The sequence below is a fragment of the Anopheles merus genome, chromosome 3L (assembly GCF_017562075.2).
Source record: "Anopheles merus strain MAF chromosome 3L, AmerM5.1, whole genome shotgun sequence".
Classification (NCBI taxonomy): domain Eukaryota; kingdom Metazoa; phylum Arthropoda; class Insecta; order Diptera; family Culicidae; genus Anopheles; species Anopheles merus.
Window position 1 is genome coordinate 12,761,042 of NC_054085.1, and position 16,629 is coordinate 12,777,670.

At 41.6% G+C, this 16,629-nt stretch overlaps 1 protein-coding gene across 2 annotated transcripts in view; it reads right to left on the minus strand.

Annotated features, from left to right (window-relative positions):
* Positions 1–289: 289 nt before the first annotated feature.
* Positions 290–16,629, minus strand: part of LOC121599521 (protein N-terminal asparagine amidohydrolase) — a 36,279-nt gene continuing 19,939 nt past the window's right edge. Inside the window, exons 3-8 of one of the 2 annotated variants that reach the window (XM_041927392.1) lie at positions 10,613–10,864; positions 8,857–8,986; positions 8,597–8,779; positions 1,783–1,991; positions 1,547–1,708; positions 290–1,459 (exon numbers count right to left, since the gene is read on the minus strand). In XM_041927392.1, the coding sequence (XP_041783326.1) occupies positions 1,334–1,459; positions 1,547–1,708; positions 1,783–1,991; positions 8,597–8,779; positions 8,857–8,986; positions 10,613–10,735 (933 nt within the window). In that variant the 5' untranslated portion in view covers positions 10,736–10,864 and the 3' untranslated portion in view covers positions 290–1,333. Of the gene's footprint in view, positions 1,460–1,546; positions 1,709–1,782; positions 1,992–8,596; positions 8,780–8,856; positions 8,987–9,937; positions 10,507–10,612; positions 10,865–16,629 lie in introns of those variants that run through there. The other variant, XM_041927393.1, reaches the window with a different exon arrangement.

Consider the following 16,629-nt stretch of genomic DNA (forward strand, 5'->3'; position numbering starts at 1 on the left):
TTTGCGACAAAGTTTAGCAAACTATAGCACAAATCGAACGCAATATTGTGCACTAAATTAAAATATAAAATTGAAAATGTTATCGCAAGTTTTTTGTTTTTACATTATTTTTTGTCGCATTTTTTTACTACAAAATAAAGTCGCCAAATCAGGTCACGTTATTAGTTCGCAAAATCCTGTCATAAAATCTTGATGAAAAATCTAATCGCAATATTAAATCGCAAAATCCAGGCAAACTATTTTGTCGCAAAATCCTGTCGTAAAACAAAAAAATCAACGTAACAAATAGTTCTAGAAAAAAATTCAAACAATCACTCTTTATTGTGTGAAGTTCAGCTAACTACGTATTCAGCGTAGAAAATCAGCGTTAAAGGTCGAAGTAAAATTGACTTGTTTTTAAAGTAAAGAACAAAAAAGTTGACTAAACTCCTGTTTTCTTAGAAAATCCAATGTCCCGCTTTTTTACTATGCGTCATAACTATTCATCAAATATATCTGCCCGAGTAAATATTTAGAGAACAGTCATTTATTTATTATGACGCCGGACAACCATTTACTTGAGCTCGGTTTTTGTCTTGATTGATTGTGAATAATTTCGGATACTGTAACTTGCTTACAAAACCAATAAAATGCTAATATAAATTGAAGGAAAAAAAAAACTATTCTTGCATAAAAAGCACTATCTCAATTAAACATATTTAAATTGATTTATTATTCGTTAAATAGTAGAGCTCAGCAATCACAATAAACTGCCAATAGAGAAACTGTTCAATACCGAAAAGGGTTTGCAAAGGGGTAATGTTTTTCGTTTGTTTTATAGCAAGTGGAGTCTTTTAGCTCCCTTTGCTCTCTGAACGTATGCCCTTTGTCCTTTAGCATAGATATTGATTTAAAGAAAGAAAGAACACTGAACCGATAGAGAGCGTATTCAGATCGTTACCACTCTTTGCTTTTAACGCTTGAACGTCGTTTTAGTTTAGAAGATGTACAAAAAAACAGGAGCATATTTCCAGCTACACAGACACACAGACAAAGGCACTAAAATTAAACGAATCTTCCAAGGTTCCAAGAGAGGAAAACTAATGTAATGTAAATGTAACAAGCTGCGCGGGAATCATAATATTATAACATTTCGCCTTTACGCATATATATTGTGTTGGCACGACAGGTTTTGTTTTTGATAAATATGTTTGGATTGGAAGAAAACAAGGGAAAGCAGTACACTACTACACTACTACGACGGGCTCTGGGGGGAAATCAATCTACGGAAGCGGTATACAACGTTGTGTCCTCTGTCGTGAGCGAAGAAATAGGCCCGCCAACCGTCTGGCTCTCAGTACCGAACCGGTGTCCAGCAGCCGGTCGTCTCGTCCCGCCGGAAGTAGTGGGGATTGTTGTTGCGGAAGACGGTAACGGCCGGGAACTGATTGTCCTGAATGTATCTAAGTGTGGCACGGACCTTTTTGGGAGTATTGAAACAACACAGTTGTAGTATATTGTAGTTTTGCAGTTCTCCTTTTCCCATTCCTGCATTGACCTTACTCACCTGCATGGCAAAGTGTGGCGGTTCCACCTCCGGACTGGTGGAAAGATGCTTCAGTATAAACTCATCGCTCTGCGCCAACCAAAGATCAACGCCACGCAGTGGATCGTAATTGAATGGACCGATGCGCAGCATACCAACAGCGGCATCATATATATCTAGCACCTGCGAACGGGGAAAGGATCATTATTAGAATTGAATGGTCTTAGAGTTGATTCCTTTGCTCATAATGCACCTACCTGATGGCTTCCAGTAAAGTGTCGCGCCATGCGCAGTGGCAGATCCGGTCCCTTGTCCGGGAAGTTGGCGGGAAAGATTTCGCCCGTCTTGATGTTCACGCCGACGCCGTAGATGATCGGCCAGTTGATGTCATCGCGCACCATCGTGTTGAGCTCGCCGACGCACGACTGGGTCAGATCGATCTCCAGCGGATGTTTGTGGAATGATTCTGATGGTGATGGAGGAAACAAGCAAATGAAGGAAAATGTGTTAAAAATTTGTCAAATCTTGTCAAGTCTTTAGGAGATACTCTCAACCTAATATCCATTGTCATTACTATCATCATTCAAATCATATCATCAAATATCATCCAAAAGTTCATATCTTTCACAAGGAAAATAAAGACATAGCCTTATTCTAGATATAAACAAACTAAGATGAAATTACACGCTGTAGATTTCCGGTACCAAACTGGTACTAGAATCTTCGCGTCATATTGTAGAATCAACTAGAGCTACCATTCATAGCAAAAACAAAAAAAAAAAAACAAAATCCTTATCGCTAACGAGCGCAATGCTCCGGAATGGGGAATAACTAATACGGAGGAAATTATTAGGATTTTTTGTTATAAGCAATATTGAGTATGGTCATGTTTGTTCGCAGATTAGTTGGATTTTGATGTGCCGTATCCATAAAAAATGCATGCAAAATGCTTTTTTTATATTTACTGTATTTATTTAGTTTTTTACTGACCGAATTTGATAACATTTTCGGCTAATATATGATGCCCAGTACATAAAAAGCGTCGGGCAAGAGGACGTGTTAGAACGTGTTCACAGAACGTCATCTGCATCATGGTAGGAACGCTGTGAGATGCTGGTCCTAAGCACGTTAGGACAATCGACGAAAATCCGTTCAATGCTCAAGGCTTTGCGTTGCCGTAGTTACAACAAATATAATTGAACATATTATTCTTGTAAGAATGAATGGTGCTCTTTCTGCCCACAGTTTAGTTGCACACTACTAAAAATCGGTTTGTTTGGAAAATAGGTAACGTTTCCCGGATGCCCATATTTACCTAAAAGCATTCGGCAAAAAATCCGCAGCTCTAAACCTGGACGATTTTCAACCATAGAAATGGGAATGAACGTTATCGTGCAGCACAGTTCATTTTCCCCGTGAGCTCCCTGTTATAAATATATTCTCAAAAATTAAATAAGGTGAACATCTCGCCTACTATGTTAAGCGGGAATGAGTGTCCCGAGGAACGAAATTTCGTCGTTCGCTCCAACGTGCTGAACAAGATCTATTAAGGAGAACAGGTCGATGCAAAGCCCGTTGCTAGGTTGCCATGTTGCCATGTATGTTCCAACTAGGTAACAGAAGTCTTATTTACTATCATTTAAACACTGAGAGTAAAATGAAACATTGAATCGGCACACACAAGTACAATATGCATACCGTCTTGTGCTTCTAACCCGGCGACGAGTGATAAAAGAGATCCTTGGATTGTATCAGCCATGTAATATTCCAGTTGGATTCTAATTCTTCTCATATTCTAACAGGAAATGATTGCAAAACGTTGAACAAAACTCTTATTCCCTACATAGCAACGTCCATCGCTAAACATAAACAATGTTCAATTTAACTGTCAAATTTTTCCCATAGCTTTCTGGCAATTTACTCTAAACGCATCGACCTGTTCTCTTTCAAAGACCTTAGTGCTGAAGACCGCTGTGCTTATGAAATCCTTTTCTATCTTAAAAAATGGCCCGGTTAGAGAGAACTACCCAGTGCTGACCAGGAGAGAGATCTTTTTGAAGATAGAGAGCATGTCCATCAGTAGTTGGCAGTGCTCATGGAATATCCGTGAAATTGGAGGTTGTTACCACTGGTTGATCAAAACAGTAAGATCAGGAGCTCGAACACGATTGGCATCGTTATTCAAAGAGATTTGTTGTGTCTGAGCGCCTAAGATCACCCAGAAAAACCTTTTTCGGTAAGGGGAGTGGGGCTGCCGTGTTAAAACGCCAAAAAGAAACCTGTGCTAGTAATCGACTGGTAATGGATCGTGCTTGTGGCATCTCGGATACTACTCTAACAATTCAATAGCGCAAAACAAAATCACAAAAGCACTATGAAAACGCACTACACAATAGACTACAAGGAAATTTTCAAGAACATAGCATAAGGAATGGCATTCGGAACGCCTAAGGATAGATATTAAGGTAATTTGTTGATAGCCTCGAAACACACCTATCAATATTCGTATTTTAAATGACCTATGATTTGAAAGTTGTGAAGTCAGACTGATTATAATTTGATCGTTAGTTAAATGAGCAATATTTACAAAATAGTTATCACCCTTTCCTTGACCAATATCCTTTCGAAGTCATTCAAGATCATTGAATTCTTCGTATTGCACCGGATGGCACACATTTATCTCACAAAACACAAGATGTCCTACTACTACGTTGTCTCTTACATCAGAACAAACAACATCGCACACTCTCGCACACAACACTACTCCGTCTGGTTGATTGGTGTCAATTTTTTGATTTAATTATTTTCTAATTGACCTTTCGTCGACGACCGACCGGGACCGACCGGGAACTAAATGGTCCCTCTCCGGTCTCTCGATCTGCCACCGTGTTTGATGGTCGTTTGCACTTGATTGAATTAAGTGGCCATTACAATGAGGACCGGCGTGACCAGTGCGCAGGGAGAAAGAGATGAAGAGAGTATGCGGTTCATTCATATTTGATCGTGAATAAAGAGGGATACTTTGCCGGTCGGATGTAAGAACACGTACTATCCATTACTTTTTTGCTTTTCTACTCTCCCATCAGAGACGACGCTGAAGTGGGTTTTAATGTACTTGAACGAATCTAAAAGTACGCTGGAACCCATTCTTCCATTCCTTCACGGTCCGGTTGCTCGCATTTCTTGCCGCGAGGTATCAATTAAATGCATTACTCTTCATTCAATTAAAATTGAAGGAAGCAAACCAAGTCCAACACTGCAGGGCCGCCGCGGGAGAGGGTGATTAACACTTCTTAGGAGAAGGTTCAACAACAGCGTAAACCACCGTCGTGTCTGCCCTACCCATATGGGATGGGTGTCACAAATTAGCCTGCCAACCGGTTCTGTCCTGTACGATACAAAAAAAAAAAAACCGACACGGCCACACCACCATTACCAGCATAAAACAACAAACGCATGCATGCGCAGAGACAAAAAGAAGGAGCCTTCTGGGCATCATATCTCCACTCCCGATGGGTGGGTGTTTGATGCCCGTTCCGGTGGTCAATTATAATTTACGAGACGACGATGTTACAATCACTATAATTAAATTTCTTACACCGCGGAGAGCAGTACCCCATTACAACCACCAAGATCAACGCCGGATCGTGGGCAAAGATCCGTCGAGAATGATGAATGAGAAATTAGAGTCGTACAGATACACATGCGTACACACTGCAGCAATTCATTCCCTTTAGGGCATTCGATTCGATGCAATAAATTATGTACCGCCTGCGGACATTAATAGCCTATTACCGGTCATGCAAGTCTTGTGATTAGCGTGTCGCTTAGTGCGAAACTGCCAAATAACCAAACACCTCGCGATAAATTGACCTTTTATCGTTATATGTTATGCATTTGATTGCGAAATATTGGTTTAAATGGCATCGTCACGGCGAAGATTAAATAGCTGTTTTAAATTGATTGGGTCCGTTTTCATTCCAACAAACCAGAATAATCGATTACAGAACAATTTCATAAACTTATCGTGGATTAATGTGTACTGAGCGGTAATAAATTAATTCAAGTTCCTTTTTTAACACTTATTACATGCTTCATAAGGTTGGGTTTTCCGGTTGCCTGACCGTGCAAATGTAAACTCGAATGCTTTTTTTAAAATTACCCATAGAAATAATACTTGCTAGTATCACTTAATGTCACAAATATTCAAGGTAAAGTATTATCTTTTCGAGGTAAAGTATCATGTTGATTAAAATCGTTGAGAAGAATCGTTACCAACTAAGGAAGGTAGGTACGCTTAGCATTATCTGGAGTCGTTCGGAATCGTCGGGAGCCGTTTTGAATCGTCTGGAGTTGCCCCGAGTCGTTCGGAGTGGTTCTGAGTCGTCCGGAATCGGCTGTGATCGGATTCGTCCGTAGTCGTCCGATATTGGTTGGAGTCGTCCGGAGACGACTGGAGTCGACCTTTGAAACAAAAGCCTGTTCACGCAAGGTGAAAGACAAAAAACACAACGAAATGAATTGTCTGATCATAAGCACGACTTCGAATGACTCCAACTCCTAAAGACTCCAACCGACTCCAACTCCGAACAACTCCGGCCGACTACGACTCCGGAAGACTCCGGGTGACTCCGGACAACTCCAGGCGATTCCGGGTGACTCTGGACGATTCCGTCTCCGGACAGAACTAGTGGTTCCGATTTTGTCGGAGTCGGAGAGGGAAAGGAGTCGTAGATGCGAGAGCACATTACTAATTCGTTGGGTTGGAAAGAGGCCCCTAGTTTCAATGAATTTAGAACTCTAAACCAAAAGTTGCATTGATAAGTACTGAGCACAGCTCAGTTAATAGAATGAGGGCTCAGTTAGTTCGTTCTTTTTCTTGTTCTTTGCTTGGATAGAAGGTTCAGTTCAATGTTTCTAAACAGTTCGCTTTTAAATTGGAATGGGAAAAAGAGTTTCTATAATTTAGAAAAGGGATAGCGGATTGAAATCGAATCCCTTCGCTAGTTGATGGTAGGAGCTGTGTTCTGTTCTTTTTTACTTGTCTCATCTTAATCTCAATAGTATCAAGATGTACTCTTCTCCTTCTTCTTTGGCACAATAACCGTTGTCAGTCAAGGCCTGCCTGTAGTACCAGCTAGTGTGGGGCTTGGATTTCAGTGACTTACTGATTACACACAGCAGGATAGTCAATCAGTCCTACATATACACCGACTGCATCAAAATGTACACGGACCAATATTATAAAGGAAGTACAATATACTATTTTAGAATAATAAAACATAATATAAAGTGCAATTAAACCTGTTTTTGGCCATTTTATCTAAAATATCTTCTATCAAACAATTTTGACTATGATAAATAGCACGAACTAGTGTAAATAAATTCCATAACACTAAGAACAGATTCTTTCGGTGTATCAATTATTAAAATAGGCTCTCTCAGTGTGCATGTGCATGGGAGGCGGTACCAAATTTCCGTTCCAAAATAGTCCAATTATTTTACCTTGTCCCAAAAAAATCCAATATCCCACTGCAATTTGATAGGGTTGTTTATCAACACTGCAGGGAAGGAGCTGCCGGACATTAGACGATTTGTCTAACACCTGGGCGTGAAGGGGGGAAAACGGTCAGTAGACTCCCCATCTTCCATTATAGCACATGTGACGGCAGCAGGAGCCGTAAAAGCGTAGCAGTGCCGGATAGAAATACTAATGGCGTTACCTAATCTTTTTCTATCATCAATTTAGAGAAAGTATCTTGCTAGCCGCAGGGATTTCGGTACGGTGGTGGTACGAAGGTACACACAAACACACAAAGGAGGATGATTTAAGCTTCACAAATCCACACGATGCATACGATCCTGCTGCTAGAGTGTGCGGACAGTGTGGATCCTTATATCGTCATTAAATTTTGACTAAGCTTTATTGGAAGGGGATTGATTTTTTCGTCCCTCCGACTTGTTATTTTTGCGATGAGTTTGGTCAAAACAACGTCCAGGGGAGATGGAGTGGATTATTAATTATTCGAAAATCCCTTTTTTACCAGTGTCCCAACGGACCGGCCGGATCGAATGGCTTTGTTGCATTACACTATTAATCGAAGCGTCAGTTTGCGTGTGATTTGCTACAGAACATGAGAAACGAGGTTTCGTACCGAACTCGCACTGCCATAATTGCAATAGAGAAAAAAGGCGTACACAGGCAAATATAGGCAAAAGGCGGTCGATAAAGCGGTGAATCCGCAACAAATATACGTGGCATGGGAATCAATAGTACTGATGATTTATTGACGCACACAACAACGATCCGTGTGAACACGGCGGTCTGTTTGGCGAAGATGTATTCCCATCCCATTTGTGCCAACCGCCAGCCATCACCTTCACCTGCAGAAAACTATCATGCTTTATGTTTGGTTTGATCGTGCTTCGCGTGCAAAAAAAAGGGAAAACGAACGAGCGCCGTTTTGGGATGGTACTAAATTTCACCACAACTCGACAACACATCGATACGTGGATGAAGTTTCCTAGCGCCCTTCATCACTTCACCAGTCCCTCCCTCTCCCTCCCCGCTTAAGCAACGGGGCGGTTTTAAATAGATTTCAATTCCATAATTATACCACCCCAAGCCGAACCACTCCAAGCGAGTGCGATCAATAGTGAATCATTCCGGGTGTGCAAGTGCTTCGCGCGTCCCTTTTGCAAATCCATTTGCCGTTTAGGATTTTTATGACCACTAAACTGGCAAAGCCTTTTGCCGCAACCTCTGACTCGGTGGGTTCTATGGGTCGCAGCAGCATCAGCAAGGTGGGCTTTTTTTTTGTTTCGTGCCATTGCCAAGTGAAAGATTGCATCTCTGGACACAAATTCCACACCTTTTTATAATGCCGCCACTATGGTGGTGGTGCTGTTTGTGCGCTGTTTTTGCACTTTTATAAGGAGAATACGGATGATACAAGCCGTCGTCGTAGTTGCCGTCGTCGTTTGGTTTGATCTGTGTTTTGCTAGGTTAATGGTTCTGGACGGGCTGTAGTAAAAGCTGTTAAAGCACACGGTTACGGCGGTCACACTTACGCATAATATTACTGAACAGATCTTCCGCATAGCCCTGCGGATCGCTGAAGCCTCCAATAAGCTGTAGCTCGATGCGGCCTTCCGGGTAGCCGAACGCGAGCTCCTGGACGCGGGCGACCATTGCCGACACGGCCTCGTCCGTACCGTTGCCGTCCAGGTGTGCCAGTGCGATCGCACCGGAACCTTTTGGTGGATCAAAGAGAGAAAACAAAAGTAATTAACACTTTAATTTGCTACAAATGCATTAAAGTAAGCCTTACCGGAATGCCGCACTACGACGATAATGCATGTGGTTGCATCGTCCGATCCTATTATGTTCACGTTTCGATCGTGTGGAGCGACGGCGGCCATTTCTCGCTGGCACACATACAGCAAGCCTGGTGCACCAACCTGTGCAAAGTATTTGAAAGTATTTGATTAATTTAGGGAAAAGTCCTTGTTTGTGTTTTATGCTTAATTGTATTAAATGCTTAATTGTTTGAAAGAATTAAACAAGGTTGGGAAATTCAAGGATAAATTAACTGACTAATGTTGTTGTACGACCTAAGCTAATACTTGGACATATTCAAGTAATTTAAAAGTCTCCGCAGTCTACCTAAAGTCTTAAGGATATGACTTTCTCTTTAACCTTTGTAGACACTTATAACATCACATTATCGTGCAGAAAATGGCTCCTCTTTGAACATATGGCATAATTTTTCACATACTGTGGTATGTTTCTATCTGAATGAAAGTCCTTTTGTCAAGAAGGACTGTGGAAATTCACTTTAGAATATGTATCTCCAAGAGTAGCCAATTGTGTAGAAGATATCACCTGCTGGTGATGTACATTTTGAGTCAAAAGTAGTAAGTGTAGCAGCTTATTCACTGTTAATGAAGTCATTTCTGAGTTTGGTAACACTTTAGAGCAGTGATGTCAAACTCGTTTTGGATCGGGGGCCTGGATTATAGACAAAAATACTCGCGCGTGCCGACAACTGCTTTGACTTTGACAACTGCTGATGACTAATAACGATAATCCATAATTTGAGCACAATATCAAAAAGACTTTCAACCGATCTCATAAAACTCACGCCATTTTTGTACACTTTCTCTTGGTTCTCTGAGATTTTTACAGACATCGGCCTGATTTTTTGAAGCAGGATAACTAACAAGTACCTGCACCAATGAAGTGAAGAACGTATTATTACGATACGTAGTTTCCGAACCGTCCAGAAAGCCTCAATGTCAACAAATTGGTTAAAATATGAGGAGTCATCTTTAGGGTGCCGCCGCTACTAAAAGAACTTTTTCAGGAATACTGAAACACATGCTACATGACATCTTTGCGGATATACTAACCATAGAAGCCTCTAATTTACTGCGCTTTTCGTTTGAACTAAGATTGAATGTTGAAACCTTCTTCCTAAGCAGACCAAAATTAGCACACCAATTTTTCTTGTCTATTAACAATCTATTTTGGTTTCATTTAAATAACTGCCAAAGTTCTTCGCGGGCCGTATGTTTGACATATCTGCTTTAGAGCGTTAAATTCCAATGAGTGAGATTTAACTCTTCACACAAACAAGAAACTCATTCATACTGAATCAAATTATTTATGAGTTAAAACTCTTTCGTGAATTTACTTTCAATTCGTGAGTTGAATCACTCTTTCGAGAATTACATTTCGATGTGTGATAGACTATCTTCGTCGACTGTTAAATCACTCACAGTGACTTCAATCATTCGTGAATTAACTCACACTATTGAGGAGTTATGTTATGTTATCACTAATGACTGCATACATGCATACATGCAACGGATCAAACAGCTAAAAAAATCGTAGAAAATTTAAAGAAGTTTCAAATTACTGTATAATATGATACTAAGCCGATAAATGCTTAAGAAGATGGCATCATCGTGGTCCAAAATTCTAAGAACCAGCCTACTTAAATTATTTATAAATGTTAACAAATAATGCTATCTGTGAGTAATTGTCTAAAAATATACATAATACATTGTAGTAACTAAACATACCGTTTTCGTAGGAATCGAGAGAAGCTGTGTGGCCGTTTCCCGGTACACCGGATGCTCCAGGAACAGAGCGTGCGTGTTGATGGGACGCTCGTCCTGTATCACACCGTTCAGCACCAGCACCATGGTGAGTTGAGCTCCGGTTGCTCGAACGATCTGTCGTATTTGCAGTAAGCAAAGGCGGATGGCTTCCCCTGGTTGGATGTCACTTCCTTCAGTTCACTTCCTGCTTTTTATTGTTGTTGATGAAAAGCACTGTGCGAGAAAAATGACAGAGAGAAAGTCCTGCTTTAGAGTGATTGTGATCTTGACGGTTGGTATGACGCATTGATGTCTAATCTACTGCAACGATCGCAATGACACACAGCGGACGATTCAAACATACATTTAGTTTTTTTTTCTTCGCTTTTCTGTTTTGGATGGATGTGATTTGATGTTTTGATTAATCATTCATGTTCACATGTGGCCATTTCAGTGTGAGCAGCGGAAAATCACACTTTGAACGATGTACATCATGGCGATGATGATGATGATGCAAACGAGTCACCTGCGAGGTCGCTCACAACGTCGCCGGGCGAAGACATACACCACCGCCCGCCGCCATCGATCGATTTTGACATTTTATGCTACAATGCGCGTCCATGCCGGAGCTCTGCGGTCTTTTGACGGAGTGTACAGCAAACCTAGCGGCTTGCTACAAGCCGACGGGCGCACCCATCCGCGGGCGATCCACGCTGTCATATTGCCCGTTTGATGGTTGATTAAATTATAGAGATTATAGAGACGCGCGCCTAGGATCGCACGCTCGGTGAGGGTAACTCTTCCTCGAATCGCAGCAGTGGAGACTGCACAGAGCGAAGGACTGCACTGACACATTGCAGGGGAGGAAAGGGCAGAATGTGTCTCTTCACCCTGCGGGGGACGGCTCCTTCTCGTAAAGGGGCCTCGCCCCCTTTCCTTGCGCTTTTGTGAGGCGTATGATGATGGATGATTAATGATAAAACCAACTTCACACAAAACGCAGCCAGCCGACGGACGCACGCACGCGTCGGCAGTTTTGAGCCATCGCTTCACTCCACAAAGCACAAACTTCTGCCGTTGCCTAACGCGATCTTTCTATTTCCTATTCACTACTGCTGCACAGCGGAGGAACTGTGGAACTCCGGGCGGCGGACGGTGACGTTTGCCGGCAACAATCCTCAAACGGCTGGGACAGTAGTGTATTATCTTAAAACGATGGACATCTTTCGCCCGTGAATGGGAGGAACTGATGTGGTTAGCTGAAAATCATAATTCACCGCACTGGAGCGGCCTCGCCTGTTTCCGCCTCTCTTCGGGACAGTCTCTTTCGTGCGATGCCCAGTTATGATCGATGCAGCTGTGCAGGCTCTGTGAGAAAAAAAGTAGGTGCGTCTCTAATGGTTCGTTTTATCTCCGCTTTCCTACTTTACGTCGCCCAAGTCACAATACAAACAGTACAAACCGTACATCATTACATCGTCGAGTCCTTCGTCATCAGCCGCGCGCGCGCTGGTCGCGAAGTACGATCAAATGAGTGCATTGTTGGTTTGCCGACGCAATCAACATTCTTCCTTCCTACTATTGGTTTTGCGGTCGAGCCTCGTAATTGCATTGTAACGCGCTCGTCGGAAGGAAGCGATGGGGATGGAGGGAAAGAGAATGGCAACAATGTAGAAGGTTGAAAGTAATGTTGCGAAAAAAAAATGAGAAGGAAATTAGATTTTCCATAACAAGCTAAAGCTCTTCACTCTTTCGTTCCAACTCTCCCTCTCTCTGTCTATCTATCGGAGTCGATTGATTGTTTTCATCAGTGGGTCAGATGTTTGATGGATGCTGTTTTGTCGGCACTCCACAGGGTTAGGATTATTTTTCAATGTTGCTTACGCGCATTGTTTGGTTTGTAATTGAACAGTATGCAAATTTGCAAGAGGATTGGTAATTTGTTTACTTTCAACAGATGAGATGCGCCAACACTATGTACTTGTGAAGTTAAGATTTTACAGTTGAGTGCTTCTTATATTTACAAATACTTATTTAAATGGGATTTGATGCTGTAACGTTCGTTATGATGAATTGAGCTGTGGCACAGGTAAAAAGTGAATATTTTAAAGAAAACATTTAAGTTTATTTAGTTTTTAAGTGAAAGTTTAGAATGTTTTAGTGGTAGTGAGGTAGTATTTCAAAGATTGCCACAACTAAAAACATGTCAAGAATGAGTACCAAATTGGATCCCTAATCGCAGCTAGTTTTCTTGTTTCACATTTTAGTACTATGTATATATTGCAATATGATAAGATAATTTTTAATTTGTACAACTGTCTCTACTTTAGTAGAATTTATGTTTCAATACGTCAAATATTTTGAAATTTGGCAAGTAGTTTCTACAATTGAGAGGCTCGATCTCTAGCTTTCTTGTTCGCTATCGAATCGAATTCTACGCACGAGGCTACGGGACGGCCAGACAATCGTTACGTTATATTGTTTACATATTCAAAAGATTGAAAGGTAAGAAAGCTGAATTCAAATAGTGTGAACATTGATGAAAATATCTGGACCAGTATGCATGATGTACTGTTTTAACTAAATTATTTAAACTAAAATTACACATAACATCTAGAGATCCTAAAAACTAACAATGTTTATCTTACGCAACTCATTGAGATACATTTTAAGAAGTAAGATTCCACTAACACTAAAATGTAAGACTACAAGCCATTACATGATCAATACTATCATCACTGATGCATATCTATGACGATCAAAACAACAGTAAACATCTTTAAACGTACCGAAACCAACAAAGCAATTTTAATTAATACCGATCCATCGCTACAACCATATTCGCTCGGTTTCGCGATTGTGAAAGGAAATGCAATAAAAAAGAACGTTCCGCATTCACACCCGAAATGAATGTCCTCTCGCTTCTTTCTTCGGTGTACCTTTTTTGTCCGGACCGATCGGATCGGTCTCTTCCAGAAAGCACAGAAGCAGCAGCTCCCTCAGCCTGGGTTGCCAGATCGCTAGCAATTAAGGTTATAATTTGATAAACTGCTGCCATTTATTTCATCATCAACAGCAGCAGCAGCAGCAGCAGCAGCAGCAGCATCCCCACAAGACGATCATCAAAAACGATCGTCGTGTACGGTTGCGTTCCGCCAGCGAATTGGCAACCGAAGTATAGCGCGCACCGCGTAATTGAATACGTACTTGGTGCTTTGCGAAGATGCTGGCGTCTTTCGTGCTGGCCGGGTATTCGGAAATGGCATCGTAAAGAGGTTTTAATTATTTAATGACATTTAGCACAAGATACGGAGGATGTTTCAGATGATGCGAAGGTTCGTTTGTTGGGGACAAACAGCAGGTCTGTAATGCTGGAACGAATCACAATTCGCAATGGAGCTGGTGCGTACGTAAGATGATGGGAAGTTTTGCAAGCTGCATTCTGTACTGTACTCATCATAAAACAAGCTATAAAACTAGTTATGCCGATAGGTAACAAACACTTTATCGGATCGGGTTGTCCAGTTTCCACACACTGCTGGAAAGCAAATAGCAGCAATTATAGATTTATAGGCACAGCAGGTAATTGATGTGCGCTCGTAAAGTCTCTATCTAAATGACGGACATAAGCGATGTCCATCAGAAGACACATAAAAGTCTAGTGTGCAGGAACATTTGCTTGCAATTGACGATTGATATCTCCGGCAGGAGACAATTGTGCATATCCCATTCCTGCTAAGGCTCCATTACAGCCGATGTCGATGGGGATGTTTACGACGTTGGGTGGGTGTGCCGAAAATTAAATTTAATACCCTTTCTTGCATCTTCAAGCGTTCCAGCATTGCTGTGCAAGACCCACCAAAACATGCCCCATTGTACATTCAATCAGACCTCCCGGGGGATTCGAATGTCCGGTTTGTGACACGCTCCGGGGTGAGGTGGGAGGAGAGTGTGTATAATCATGTCGTCATGTCGTCATAAAGTATCAATCGTACAAAATGCTAATTACAGTCGGTTACACAGAGCCATGAGAGTAAGTCATTATCTAAATCTTCGCCACAGTCGTTACCTTCTCCTCGGGTTTCCTATTCTAGGCTGCCCCGGTATTGTCAATTGCTTGGTGGATGGGTCGAACGCTTGAAAGGTAGGCAGTAAGAGGAGGAGCCAGCTGCATTAATTCTCTGTCATCTCAAGCAGTGTTGTGCAAATTTGCCCACTGACTCTCGCTCGCTCTCCCACCTGTCGAACCATTGTGTTGCTGTGGCGCAAGATTCGACGGAGAGAATGCCATGGCGGCGCGGTGGTTTCGCGTGCAATTTTAATGAAACTTAAGTTAGATGTCTCACCGTTGGGCCACATCTGAGATGTGAGAGACACCCAGCGACCCCGGTAGGCGGACCCGGCTCAGGTGCAACGTCAAGAGGTGAGCTGTTATCATTAATTCATTCCTCCTCCAAGGGAAGGAGTTTCTCCCCGTGCGCCTATTGGTAACGCGAAGGACTCTCCCCACGTACGTCGTATCTCCTCCCTGTCAGTGTGTCGATCAAGCGCTCATAACTAATCAGTTGCCGTTGTCTGACGGTGACAGACGGACGACAATGCTAGAACAAATAGTTTCGTTCGCAATTGGATAAGTGACGGCTGGTGGGAAATGGGAATTGTACCAGCAGGGCCCTCCCCCTGATAATGAGGTGTAGAAATTATAGGTTGTTTGGATATGGCGTTGTGGTATGGGCTTTAAACTCGACGCTACGTTCAGTTCTGTGTTGAAAGTGAGACGAGATTGATATATGAAAGGCACATTGCGCACCGAATGAAACCGGGACGAAGCGATCTTGTGTGCATTATGCTTGGGATGGAAGATCGGATAAGGCTTTTGTGTGAAGGGTGTCTTTAGCAATAGAAAGACATTTCTGTGCAACAAAACGTTGAATTTAAAAGGGAAATTTATATCGTTGCTATTAATGGTTTGGTGAAATAGTCAACGATCTGTTGAAGTCATGAGCATTATCTTAAATTTGCCAAATTCATATCTGTTAATTGTACACAGTTTTACGCTCCGTTTGATTTATGATCGCAATTATGTCCATGTATTTTGACAATAAGTCATTTGTTTAGTATTTAAAGGTATTTATTAAATTATCCATTTCAGACTATTTCAATCGCGCATTCCATCTTGTTTACTTTACAATGTTTGACATATATTTGACATGTTTTTGTCACATTCAAATGAAGAGTTTGAGTTTAACTTAAATCAATTCAGCATGTTGCTTACGACATAAAGCATGAAAAAGACATTTTAAAATTCAAATGTTTAGCATTTTTTAACAATTACTGGTCATTTTATAGCATCAAGATGAATTGACTATTTGAGACTCTAGACAGGTTATTATGCAGTATGGAATTTGTTCTTGCCATTTTCAAATATGCATAAAGTTATGCAATTGGACACGCTACCCCACAAGAAATTTAATTAATTACACTAACGTGAGACGCCGCAACACAACCCGCCGAAGGGTGTGAGTGGTAATGAGCAGTTACAAATCCCGCTATTAATTACAACTTGCAATCATCCATCGAGACGAGTAAAGGATTGAATGGAATGTTTAAAATATGTGTTTGATTGTGTGATAATATCATTTAAAAATAAGTCTGAAGATCCGTCTCCTAACGAGATGATTAATGGAACGCATCGGGGATCAGCGCTGGGCACGGTTCTTAATTGATTTAAATCCAATCGATGAACATACTATTGCTGACGCACAATTAAATTGTGTACATAATGTGTGCCGCCGCCCATCACCGATTTGCTAGGACGGTGAGAAATGAGATTCCTTCGATAACCACCTGTTGTGAGCTGAAGACGGTTAAAGAAGGTACTACACAGCCCTGCGAACAGATGTGCTGCGCTGCAGCGAGAAGGCATTTCAGATGGAATGTTTCAAACCTTCATAAATCATAAAATCGATTCAAATGACATACAGCGCGGGTTAGGAGGC